Raw genomic sequence first — 13,253 nt, 5'->3', positions numbered from 1 at the left:
TCTGCTTTACCCGACAGAACTGGGGAATGATCTTAGACATCTGTACACACAAGAAAATTTCGAAGGTTATTGGTAGCATATCTACAAGTGAGTTTAGACAAGTTAAAGTTGCAAGAGATTAAAATTACAATTGTGTTATTCAGTGAGTATATTTTTTGTTTGGTTACATTACAGGATATATTTGGATGATTATTACCTTCTTCATTTTATTGGTATTTCGGATATATTAGCTCAAGGAATTTAGGTAAGCGGACTATTTACAACGTACTGTGTGTTAACTTTGCGATCGGCGTGAGTGCCATTCTATAAATGATTAATTTCGAGAGAACATGCTTAAAATGGTATGTGCTTTTTGAGTAAAAACATATAGCACTTACATACTATTTACTGGGAGCTAGAAGGGTGTTATTCTTGAGGAGGAATGTCTTATCAAATCAGACTCACTAGCTGTTATTCGAGATCATTGTATGCTAAATATGGTGACACGTTGAGAATATCTGAAACTTTCATTTCTTTTACAGTTGACTTACGAAGGATCCTTTAACTGTTTTTGAGGATTGGTCGGTTTAAAATTAAATTTGAGGTGATTTATACTTCCATGTCTATTTTATACTTTTATATTGCTTGGTGGTAATGTGCACTACGGTTGAGCTTAACCCTTAGTGGTTTTTGTTTACTTACTTTTTCTTTTGCCTCTTGCACAATAATGGTGACTTCTTTTCTTTTCTTCATCTCAACTACAAGGATTTGATTCTTAGTTGTTGCTATAAAATGGTGCTTATAATATCAATTATTGATTTTCATATTGTTTCTTTTGGGTTGTAGCCCTGAGGAAGTAATTTGGCATATATTAATGTCTGACGAAACACGTGTTGGCTGCAGTTTGCAACTGATGAACATTTTGATTTGATATTTGGAACAAGGTTGCTTTGCAACTGATGATGACTTTGATTTGAGTTTATGAACAACATTGAAATAAAAATGCATTGGATGTCAACGGAAAATTGAGGAGAATCAAGATAGAAAATTCTTTTGGACCAGTTACAAGGAATGATTGAACAAGTGAAGTGTTGATGGACTAAGGAACTAATGGAATGAGTGACAAATTGGTGCTAAGAGGAATGAACTGATATAAGCTCATATTATTTCTTGGTTGTACCTTGCCTTGCAATAACTGTATTACTGACAACTAATATGATTTAATTGTACTGGTATCAGAGTGCTCAGAAGGAATTGTTTGAATATTCAGGTAAATAAAAGGCTTCATTTAAAATGCTGTTAGCCTAAACTTTCGCAAATCTGAGAACTATTGTATTGGAACTAATTGTTTTGTATTTGTCACCCCGACTGGGGCGGGTATGCACAGATGTGGTTCCTGTGCTCTCCATGACACTGGGGTAAAGCTATCCTGGCAGATGAGGGGTGAAACCCTGAAACCGGTCCTAGGATGCTTTTTTCTGCTGCAGGGAGGACCTGGCCTGGCAGGTGAAGCTGGACTGTTCCCATGGGCGCAGGGTCAAGACTGGATTGGTATGGAAAGCAGTAACGACATCATGGGAGGGGGGCTAGAAGGGACAGGGGCAAATGTGAGCGTCTCTGGAAAGCTCGAACACAGGAGGCACGGGGTAGCAATAATGCAGGAGGGGGTAAGCAACGGAAGTAGTGGCTGTAAACAATGTGGGGGTCAGGGAGAGTGGAAGGACACTGACCAAAAAAGCAGTACTTGGGCAATGCTCCAGCGGAGGGGGAACACCTGAAGAGGAAGTGAAGCCAGCATGCACACACCAAAGAGGAGCAAGGAAACGAAAGTGACGATGAAACTAAGAATGCCAAGCAACGGGCGGGCTCCCCTGTAAGTAAACAAATTGTGCGCTGGCTCAGGTGAGACCTAAAACAGAGGCATAAGCAAATTGTTTTTAAGGAAGGGATATAGAACAGTCAATAAAAGCTAGAGAGGACAAAACAAAGTGTCACAGGGAGGAGAAGGGATAGTGCATGGGGAGAGAGAAGCGAAACAGCAGGGAGATGAGACAAGTAAAGATGAACAGAGTGCACCGGGAGGATAGAATAAAGGCTGAGGTATGGGAGAGAAGAAACAGATGGTACAGAGAGTGTAACTAGCTGGTGGAAGGAGAAAGAGGAACGGGGGGGCATGGAGAAAGCAGAGTTTGTGCCGGGTGCAGGAGAGAATGGAGAGGGTTGTAAGGAGAAGAACAAGGAGAGAAAGGATAGAGGAAGAGGTCAGAGCACATAACAGTCAATAGAAGAACGAGTGCATAGAATGGCTGAAGAGAGGGAGGGCAGGTTTTGTAACATAAGGGAAAGAAAAAAGCGGGAGGGGCGAGAGTGCTGAATTATGCAGGGAGGGGCAAGAGCAGAGGATACGCTGGGTGAGAAACGAGTAGGGACGGGCTGACAGAGGAAAGAGCTCCAAGGACATCCAGTAGTGGAAGTGCGTAAGAGGAGGCCCTGTCTGGGTGAATGGAATTCTGTGCTCTTGTCAGTCCTTTGAATAGGCAGTCCCTGTTGGGTCTGGTACTGAGTGCCTGAACTGCTTTCATTTGAAAGGGAGAGTGCCAGCGCTCCTTAGTTACAAAAGGTACTTTCCAGGGTCGGGAGCATCCGCACCTATGAGTTTAGGGCATCTGAAAGACAGCACTCCAGGACTGCAAAGGTCGGATCCAGGGTAATTAAAAGATGCAGTAAGGGTCTCAAGGCACTGGCATTTCTGGCTGCTTCACCGTGCTATGTTCTTTTCCAACAGTACTTGGAACCACGCTTCATTGCAAGCGCTTTGAGTCACTGATCTGTAAAGTGTTTGAAGATGGACTTGCCGATGTAAGACCTGTGTAGAACTGGCCTTAACTAGGAGCGAGAGCACAGATACAACTCATGGCCAGTATGGTACCGAGCCAGCCAGATGCCCCATTGCCTCCTGGTTGGGTAGTAAAAGACAACTAATATCTGTGGTGCTGTCATAGGCCCGGTAACTGCACCTGCTGCACTTCTGGTTGTTGCTCAAGGAGAACCTCTTGGATTTGGTTAGAGTCTGAGGCTGGCCCCCGTCCCTGAACAAACTGTTGCACACAGAGTGTATGCCAGCAAGTGCACCTTCCTGTGCCCTAAGATGGCGATCTTCGCCCTTGAAATCCGCTCCCTTTGATGCAAAGTGCTGTAAGGGCATCTTCATCTGTCACCGACATAGGAGGCAGGCCTAGTCCTTGGCTAAGAGAGGAAACTGGACTTCACTCGTGGCTTCCGGCCCTGTACCAGGGACACACCCTCCTGTGCCAGACAGGTTTTTTGATGCCTGCAGCCATCCCCGACACTGCCTAGTCTAGTGCACATGAGTGACCTATAGCGTAAGAGAAGGGGGTCACTGGTCACTGTAAGTGTCAGGGAGGGGGTCACTGCAAGCGTCAGGGTGGGGGCGATTGTAAGCATTAGGGTAAGGGTCACTGCAAGCATCAGGTTGGGGGTCACTGCAAAATTCAGGGTGGGGGTAATTGTAAGCGTCAGGGTGGGGGGCACTGCAAGTGTCCGGGAGGGGGTCAAGACAAGCCTCAGGGAGGGGGGGTCACTGCAAGCATCCAGGAGAGGGGTCACTGCAAGCGTCAGGGAGGGGGGTCACTGCAAGCGTCAGGGAGGGGGATCACTGCAAGCTGCAAGCGTCAGGGAAGGGGTCACTGCAAATGGCCCACAATATCAGCTCGCACATGGAGGTGGAAAACTAGAGCCGGGCAGGTGAACTTGTGTTAAGTGTGCACAATAGTGCCCAGGTGTGCTCCCGGATGGGCTCAGTGCAAGCACTGCAGAATGCTACTGAGGTCGAAGTGTGTGAGGAGCGCACACGTACAAACGACGCACTGTGTGAGGGTGTGCACGGGCGACTACTGGTTATGGGCTTTTGACGAGAGCACGGACCTTATGGTGAATGCTGTGTCGACAAGTGCAATGGAAGATGTGCAAGGGGCTGTGTGCTGCATAAACATGTGACCAGACCATCGAAGATGTGCACAGGCCATCTAGTGTGCACCGCATGAACATGTGACAGGGCGCAAGCTGCCGTGAAACATATTTAACCACCCTCTCAAACCTGCTGGCACCGCAATGTGCTTCTTTTCCTGCTCTGCTGGGTGGCTGCCTGGGTCCTAGTAGACACCTATCTTTTCGTGAGCAGGAGCGTCTGTATAGCGGCTGCTGGGCGACGCATGCGTAATATAGCCATATGGCCAGGTCAGTCAAAATATAGTGCAAACTCACCCAGTCAATCCCAGGAGGAAACAAGCATTTACAAATGAAACAGGACTCGTATTTACGCGAGACCTATTGCATTTTAAACAAAAGTGCGGGCATCCAAAAACATACAAACAGGAGTGGGAGGGGGGGGGGGGGGGGTAGGTGGTGCAGAGAAGTTAAAAACTGCGGGAGGGAATGGGGGAGGCAGGAGAACAAAGGAATTTTTACAGTAAAGGGGCCGATAGCCTTGGAAGAAGAAAATTATGACAGGCTGTCAGGAGGAGGGGCAAACAAGCCGAAAACCATTCAGAATGCAGCATTTCTGATTTAAGCCAATGAAAAACATGAACAGAAACTGTCCGGAGCTTCCCCCCACTATACTGTATATTGCATGTCTCACAAAGCGAACAGCGCATTATGCTGCAACGCTGTATGCAAGACCTAAAAATCACTGAAACAAATAGATTGATAGAGTATCTGATGAGAAAGTGCCAGGCACTCTGCACTCGTTTAGCTGGACTACCGTACCCTGAAGATACTGCTGGGGCCATGTGTTTGAAGACTATTTGTAAATATTCCATTTGTAAGTTTTTCAACACAACAAACACACATCCACAAGGCATGCCTTTAACTAGAATTAATTTCATATACTTCCTCCAGGGTGAATAGAACAGGCACAGGCCTTCCTATCCCTTTAGTGCCATGCATATATATTAGTGTGTTGCTCTGGAATGCTAAAGCAGAGCCAGTACTCTGCCTCAGCATCAAGTTACTTGCTAAAGTAAGTATTTTTTTCAGCTCCGTTAAAGGAAATTAGCTCATGGGCTGCTAAGTGCAAGCCCCTCTCAGTAAAAGACTAGGCAATGGAGCGGGGGTTGGGGTGGACAGGCGGGCAGAGAGGAAGTCCACATCTAAATAACACTGGCCATAAATCAGCTCCCAGAGCGGTTGTTCGGCCATGGTTAGGCTCACAGATGGCTCACTGCTCATGTCTGTCAGGGACAGCACCAAAGGGCGTGTGCCGAGAGGTGAAGTTCCAGCCCTTCCTATGTTTTCTTTTTACATTTTACTTGCATAATTTTGTATACTGCCTAATGGTTCTTAGTGCAGGCATACATTTGTCTCTAGTAAAAGATAGTAATCAAAATAAGCATGGGGTGGAGCCTATGCGCTACTTTTGGCTAACTAGGGGAGTTGGTTATAAGCATCTTCCTTTTATCTCTAGGAACATTATGATGGAGAAATACATTGTCATCATTGTCTTTCGCAAGTTTTAAAGAAATTTAAGATGTGATTTAATGTTGGAAAGTGCTAACATATAATGACAGGTTTTCTGGTCCCACTTAGTCAAGGCAGCCTTGGCCCATCTGGTCTAGGGTGGAGGGTCAAGTTGTCTTCTTGAGGGGAAGACAGAGTCAGTGTAAAGGAAGTATAGCACCTCTGTCGATTCAAAGCACGGTACCAAAAGCCGTGCGAGAAGTGAATCCCCAAACTTTTAACCAAATCCACATTAATTACAAATTCATTTATGCGCCGGTACACAACTCAATTTGCAGTATGTGCTATGCAAAACTCATTTCCTCTAGCAGCTATTGGCTCAGTTTTTCTAACTGTACAGAGCCTTCCTTCTGCTTGCTATATTCTCAGCGCTAGTAGACCACAAGTTGAAAAACCGGAAGATGCATCAGTTGGTTGCATACCTGGTGCAGAGATCAGTGTGTCACTATTATGAGGACCATTGCCTTGGCTAATAAATCCCATTCTTTAACTATAAAGTATTCAAGTTTAAAAAGTACAATTATTGTGCATTAACAAGATGCGATTAGAAAATGCATTATAAACAGTTGCGGCCCGAAGAGGGAGTTCCGTGGGGCGGAAAGGCGGGGCGGGGAGGGGCAAGGTGGGGTGCAGTAAACACCGGATTATGGATGATTGGAGGGAAGTAAAGAATTAGATAAATAAAACGGATTTCGTAGCGCGCACTGCATCACATTTTACACTGATGGGGACACAACAAAATTCGTTTTATTTATTTAATTGTTTACCTACCTCCAATCATCCATATTCTGGTGTTTACTATCCCCCACCCTGCCCCTTCACCGCCCCGCCTTTCCGCCCCACGGAACTCCCTCCACGGACCGCAACTGATTATAAAGCATAATAAAAATGCAATTGAGCAGAACTTTTCCAGTTTTTTATTATTTTTTGGTATCCCAGAGCTAATAACAGATCTAATATGTGTATATCTATTGAAACATGCACCCATTCATCCAATGAACTTCCTAAGAAAACAGTATTAGAAAAAAACATGCGACTGACAAATTGCATTAATTTGGTTCCGGATCTGCACCAAAAAATTATGAAGGACATGTAAAAAATTTATGTTTAAGATCAGTGTGTTTTGAGGCACATGACCAATAAGTGTGAGGGAGGTCTAACATATATTTTGTGCAATGATGAGGGCGTTAATAAAAGCCTATTATATATATGAAGATGTGTGTGCGTGGTGTTTGCTGCACGAGAATTTTTTATTATTTTTGTCCACATTTTCCTCCAAAATAGGATAGGCCAATTCATACCTAAATCATATTCCTAAAATAATTCATTGTCTGTTTTATTCCTATCAGCAGAAGAATTATGTAAATGTGAGTATATAGTAGAGGCCTTTGGAAGTGTAGGTATGGGATCTCTTAATCTATTATTGACGGGGGTGAGGTGAGTTGAGTGCTGGATGAAAAAGTTCAAAAGAAACATATATGTCTTCTTGTAACAACTAAGATGTATTTTGAAATGATGAAGGGGGCCCAAAAAGAGCTTGAGCTTGTGTAAAAGATAACACGTTGTCTTCAGAGAATAGCTGTTTGATCCGAATCAAATCTTTTCCTCTGCACGTATTGCAATAAAGAGGCCTAGTATTGAATGTTAAAGAAGTATTATGCCAAATAGTAGATTGACGAATGAGTATCTGTGAGAGAATATGATATCATAGGTTCCAATAATTTGCATAATAATGAAAAAATGAGATTGCAGAAAGTTTGTGGCTTCTGAGTAAACGTTAAGTACTACCGAAAGGAAAAAGGTTACAGGTACATTTTCTCCAGATCAAATGGGCAGATTGTTTCAATATAAAAGCCATGTGATATTTAGGAAAGTCAAGAACATTTACACCACCCTTACAGTTGAGACTTTTTATTTTCAGTAGAGACATTCAAGGTTTTTTAGGTTTCGTAACCTGGCGAGGGGCGAAGCCCCTCCCAGATCGAAATCTGTTGTTTTTAATAGTGGGGTTAGAACCGCCTCTGCCTGTCATTGGCTAGCTCCATAAATGGAGGCTAGCCATTGGGAGGCAGAGGCTGTCAATCGCGTTTTCTCTCGAAAACGCGATTCGGGGGCGTTTCTGGTGCTTTTTTTAAGCCCCGCCCCTTTGTCCCGGGCCGCGCTGCCATTGGCTGCCGGCCCGGGACACCCCGTGACGTCATTCCAGGGCCGCGCTGTGATTGGCTGCCGGCCCGGGACACCCCCGTGACGTCAGCCAATCACAGCGCGGCCCGGGACCTGACTTGTTTAACTATGTACTTATTTATATGATCTGTGCATCGCTCAAGGTAGTTTCATACACTGCATGTTTCTCCGATTTTAAAATTGATCGTTTTTTAGGATGATTTATAACTGACGTGTATGTTATTGGCTTATTTTGTTTATATGTTTTTTTTATTTCAAAAACTGAGTAAAGTTTACATTGATTGCTTGATTTGAGTCGCCTGTATAGTGATTTGCTTGAGATTGTAGTAGTTAAAGGAACGTGAGACGCACACAGCACGGGCTGGCCACAGGGGAGCGTCTGGGAGTCACGTGCACTCGGCGGAACTCGCCACAGTTGTGGGAAACTTCTATCTCTCGAGCAGAGGACTGCGGGAAGGGCTGGTACAGGGAGAAGGAGGAGGGCGGGCGGCTCTCGGGTTACAGTTTGTACAGCAGCCACACACAGCACGTTTCACAACACACTGCGCACTGGCACTTCCCACACACCGGGGCCGGCGGGGACAGACTGTCTGGCTAGTGTGCCGCTGCAGGCAGCAGCGAGGAAGGGAAGTAAACACAGCCCTGCGCCTCACCTGGGAGCCCGGGAGTCCCCCCGGCAGCAGCAGGGTGGCGGCGCACCCCCACATGTGCCTCGCCTGCTGGTGTGCCCTCGCTAGATCTTGAACTGCACACAGAGAGGGCATTTCGCAGAGGCCCGTGCACGGCTGCCGGACAGGGGGAGTGCACTCCTATTAGACTGCTTCTTCGAGTGTTCTTTTTCTGCGTGCGCGTTTCTTAGAAGGCGGTGGAGTCGCGCGGAGCCGGTGCGCGGCGCAAGGCTCCTGCAACAGGTTGCACCTGAGTGAGACACCAGCGGCTGGAGGTGTTGGGGAGACGTTTGTGATGATTGCAGCAGCTGGGGGCGGCCGGGACCCTGCAGGCGTTTGACTCCACCGGGCACCCCTGCGGGCATGCAGCCCAGCACACCCCTCCTTTAGGACCCAAGACAGCGCCTCGGGCAACAAGAGGGACCGACCCAGCGCCAACATGAGCGACAGCAGCGAGGGCATCACCTTCTCCGTGCCCACCTCCCTGCTGCTCGGCATCCCGTGGTGGAGGCGGCGGGCACGGGCCGGCGGTCGGGTGCCCGGCCCCGCTCCGGTCCAAGCCCGGGTGCAGGAGCACCTCCGTGGTGTACGTGATGAAGGAGGCCAGCCCCGGGGTGCAGGCCTGCGAGGGCGCCGCGCTGGAGAGCCTGCGGGAGGCGTGCGAGGGCGCCGGCGTCCGCCTGGAGATGCTGCCCTTCGGCAAGCTGGACTTCGGGGAGACCGGCGTGCTGGACCGCTTCTACAATGCAGGTGAGAGGCCCACGAGCAAGCCGCCGCCACCGATAATACCATGCACCTTATCTGCCATGCAAGCCTCTTAGGTTCTGTACTAACAATATATCGTGCATAGGTATCGATGGTGCAGCAAGTGCAGTGGAACCGAAACTCTGTGCCCTAGCGCCCACGGAACCATGATTGTTATTGTATTTTATTACCCAGCCAGCTATCAGGTGTTCTATTTCATTACCTGCACGGGGCCGTTGGCACCTTATACAGCCTTTTAGCCACAATTACTGCCAACCTTCCCTGCAGCCTCTGCCTACCTGCAGCCACACTGCCCCTCAGTATGCCTCCAACAAAGCCGCCCAGGCACCTGTCCTGCATCCTGTTCCCTAACTAGAGCCTGTTATCCCCCGTGTCCTGACCCCCGCCTCCTGGGTGTGCCACGCCAATGGCCTGCCATGCAACGTGCACCCTGCCCGAGTACCCTACCCAGCCTAAATGTCAGTTGTACCTGCACCCTACCTACCCTTCAGCAGCTCCGCAGGCGCAGCTTGTGCCATGCCACTTCCTTCCCTGAACTCTCTCTTGCTGCACGTGCCCCATCCCGTCACTGCTCTAGTCTAATTAGCTACCCTAACTAGCATGCTCTTTGACCCGACCTGCTTGCTGCCTACAGTTTGTTTAGCCTGCTCTCTGCCATGGCCTGCTTGTTTAGTCCGTGTTTCTCTTCTTCTGGCTGTTTGTACCCCGTGGCGGGGAGAGTGAGAAGGGGGATCTGAGAGGCAGGACGTGCCCATACTTTTTTTACTTTTAGAAAATCAGTAATACTACATTTTGTATAAAGACAAGGTTAATTGCAACGGTTGGAATGCTTCAGCTGAAGTGTGGGGCAGGGAGTCTTCTGTGCTGCGAAACCGAGGGGAGTGCATACAGCTAGACAAGCCTTTTTTTGCCAGGGTGCCTGCTTCCCCAAAAGCAATGTAAATGTACTCAACTGGTCAATCTGCAAATGTACATGGTGCTTGGAAGCTGGTATTGGCTTTAATTGACGGAATTACTCGAAGCTTTCTGATGAGACAGTTGTTATTTTTGAGAGTTATTGTAAGTGAGCTACCAGCTAAGTTGGGAAGTGTGTGCTTTTAAAAGACAGTTATATAAAAAAAAGTGTACTATGTACATTTTGGGCATTACTAAAATATGTATTTTGGAACACGTTTTGTATTTTAAACCTTTTCATGCATTTTGTAGCAGCCTGTCGTTTACTGTGTGTAATGTAAGGTCAAAATAATAACTTACACGCCCAAAGCGCTTTCTGTCACTGGACTGGGACTTTGTATTTTATAGCCCTAAACATACACAAGTCACTATTTTCCACTGGACCAACCAGAATTCAATTCTGTGGCTATCAGGTGCAGTGCATTTACTAATAGATGTTTCATACTGTACAATGGTGCATTTCCCTACTGATTAACATAACTTGCATTTACATTAAGCTGTGTTTTATTTTATATGTAGTTATCTGAAGGTGAAATACCAAAAAATGTTACAGAATATTTTCTTTTTTTAGCCACGCTGTTGACCATGTCCCCACGCTCACTGAACTGGCCCAAATTGTGCACAGCATCACAATTCCCATACTTTTTTTTAGGTTTCGTAACCTGGCGAGGGGCGAAGCCCCTCCCAGATCGAAATCTGTTGTTAGGTTTCGAACCTGGCGAGGGGCACGAAGTGCCCCTCCCAGTTTGAAAACTATTGTCTTCAGTATGGATGTCGGCCCCGCCTCTGCCTCTCATTGGCTAGCTCCATAAATGGAGGATAGCCATTGGGAGGCAGAGGCTGTCAATCGCGCTTTCTCTCGAAAACGCGATTCGGGGGCGTTTCTGGTGCTTTTTTTAAGCCCCGCCCCTTTGTCCCGGGCCGCGCTGCGATTGGCTGCCGGCCCGGGACACCCCCGTGACGTCATTCCCGGGCCGCGCTGTGATTGGCTGCCGGCCGGGACACCCCCGTGACGTCAGCCAATCACAGCGCGGCCCGGGACCTGTCCTACATTCTTAGCAACAACTCAGTGTTTATACATGTCCTTGCTTTTTGCGCCTTACATTGTGGTACTCTTTCAGTATCTCGGTGCCATACGTGCTCGACAAAATCCCATGGGTGAATGGGCTGCCTGTCCTGAAGCCTCCGTCCCTCCATTGGTGAATGGACTGCCTGAAGCATCTGTCTCTCCATGATGAATGGGCTGTCTGAAGCCTCCGTCCCTCCATGGGTGAATGGGCTGCCTGAAGCCTGCGTCCCTCCATGGGTGAATGGGCTACCTGAAGCCTCCGTCCCTCCATGGATGAATGGTCTGCCTTTAGTTCCTTGCCCTCCGTGGATCAATGGGGTCTCTCTGGCGTCACTCCCTTAATGAATGAATGGACTCTCTGTCGCCTTTCGCCCCATTGATGACTGGGCGAGATATGGGATTGGTGTATCCCGTAGCCAGCCTGCGGGTGAACCAGCAGCTACATTCCTCGGGTTAGGGTTTCATTCGTCCTGTCTCAGAGGTGTCTGGAAAGGAATGTGCAGCGTCATCAGAAGACACCTGCAGCCTCAGACACACCGGCCGGCCACGCTTAAAGCAGCGCACCTGAGGCAGGTGCAGCCGAGGGATCTGTAAGGAGTATTCACTCACCCTCCTCTCAAGCAGGACCTCGCCGACCACGGATGGCCGAGAGACCCAGAGTAGAACCACAGCCGCCAGCAGCCTGCCACTGGGAACATGGTAGGAAGGGAGCCTGGGAGATGCGGGGGCAGAGGGAGATAGCGCTAAAAGTCTGAGGTTTCTGCTCAGGCACTTACCGGGGAGCCTGTCACTCTGTCTGTGGGGAGTAGTATTATGTGAAGAGTGAGAGTCGGGAGCCATTGTTCACCTCGGAGAGGTCATTGTAGAGAGGGGCTGTGTGAGTAGGGAGAGTCAGGGGACGCTTTGTGCACAGGGGTTGATTTGGGGAGTCCAGAGAGCTGCGAATGACTGGAGGGAAGGGACTTAAAGTGACATCGACAGAATCACCTGCGCCCCGCCCTCGGGCAGATTCCAGCATAGAACCGTACCCTGTACCCACCTTTCAAGTCAACTTTGTTTTAATTTGCATTTTACTGTCTGCGCTGTTCCTTGGTTGGGCGCGCGGTTCCCTTAAACCTGCAGTGCGCCGGGCGTAATGAGGCGTAATGGCGCGCGTGCGTCTCCAGAGGCGCTCTCGCGCTGACTCGGCTGGTGTGTGGAGTGCTCGGCATACCTCAGGCGTGATCCCACAGAGAGTTCTCACCAGACACAGGTGTGATCTGAAGAGGTACTATCGAGTCGCACAGGTGTGGTTTAGACTTTAGAAGGGCGCTCCTCATTGACTGCTTGGAAAATAGTTTGCTACAGAAACGTCGCATGACGGCTGGGATAAAATGCAGTATCCCGAGTGATCTAGCCCGGGTGTCCGGGATACAGTAACCCCCGTATCCTGGTTCTCGTTTTAGTCATTTTTCACCATGCTGCGCAGGTTACGGATCTCTTGCTCTGTGTAAAGTTAAAGTTACCGTCAGTGCTTTACATGGGCAGGTCCTGTCGGGTACTGAACTCCCACACTTCGTTCATTCGACAGGGGGAGTGCCAGCACTTCTCAGTAGCAAGGCGCTGCTCGGCGATAGTGGGTAAACAGGTGGCTGAGTTGAGGAGACTACCACGACTGATTGAAAAGCAGTGAGACACACTTCCCCGAAAAGTCCTTCAGCTTTTGAAATCACTGAAGGCACGAGTGCACAAGAACACTAAATAAACCGAAGAGCTTTTTTCTTTAATTTTTTTACATGTGTTGTGTGATGTTTTATTAAGTACCTACCTGCACGTATATAATTTGAAAGGGAGAGTGCCAACTTTCGAAGTAGGGATTCGGTACTTTTACTGTGGAAGCATCCACATGTTTGAGTAGATAATAGGTACTCTGAGCATCTGTGCATTAACACTTCTTAATTTTAAGCACCGACTGTGACTTCCGCACGTGCTATTTTAAAATGTTTATTATTCTGTTTTACTATATACAATGTCATGTGTTCAGGGCTTTACGTGGTATGAAAAAACTGGGGGTGGGGGGGGGGGGGGAGTCTTTCAAAGGGGCGTGGCCATTGTAC

At 48.1% G+C, this 13,253-nt stretch overlaps 2 protein-coding genes across 2 annotated transcripts in view; both read left to right on the top strand.

Moving 5' to 3' along the window:
- Positions 1-2,853, top strand: part of LOC147711819 (uncharacterized) — a 28,088-nt gene extending 25,235 nt beyond the window's left edge. The window contains exon 3 of the mRNA XM_086924959.1: positions 2,765-2,853. Coding sequence (XP_086781085.1) covers positions 2,765-2,853 — 89 coding nt within the window. The remainder of the gene's footprint in view (positions 1-2,764) is intronic.
- Positions 1-13,253, top strand: part of JAKMIP3 (Janus kinase and microtubule interacting protein 3) — a 776,485-nt gene that overhangs the window by 579,683 nt on the left and 183,549 nt on the right. The window lies entirely within an intron of this gene.

Source organism: Lissotriton vulgaris, chromosome 5, assembly GCF_964263255.1.
Source record: "Lissotriton vulgaris chromosome 5, aLisVul1.2, whole genome shotgun sequence".
NCBI classification, from domain to species: domain Eukaryota; kingdom Metazoa; phylum Chordata; class Amphibia; order Caudata; family Salamandridae; genus Lissotriton; species Lissotriton vulgaris.
Note: the sequence above shows the minus strand (reverse complement) of the source record. Positions and strands in the feature narration are given on the sequence as shown.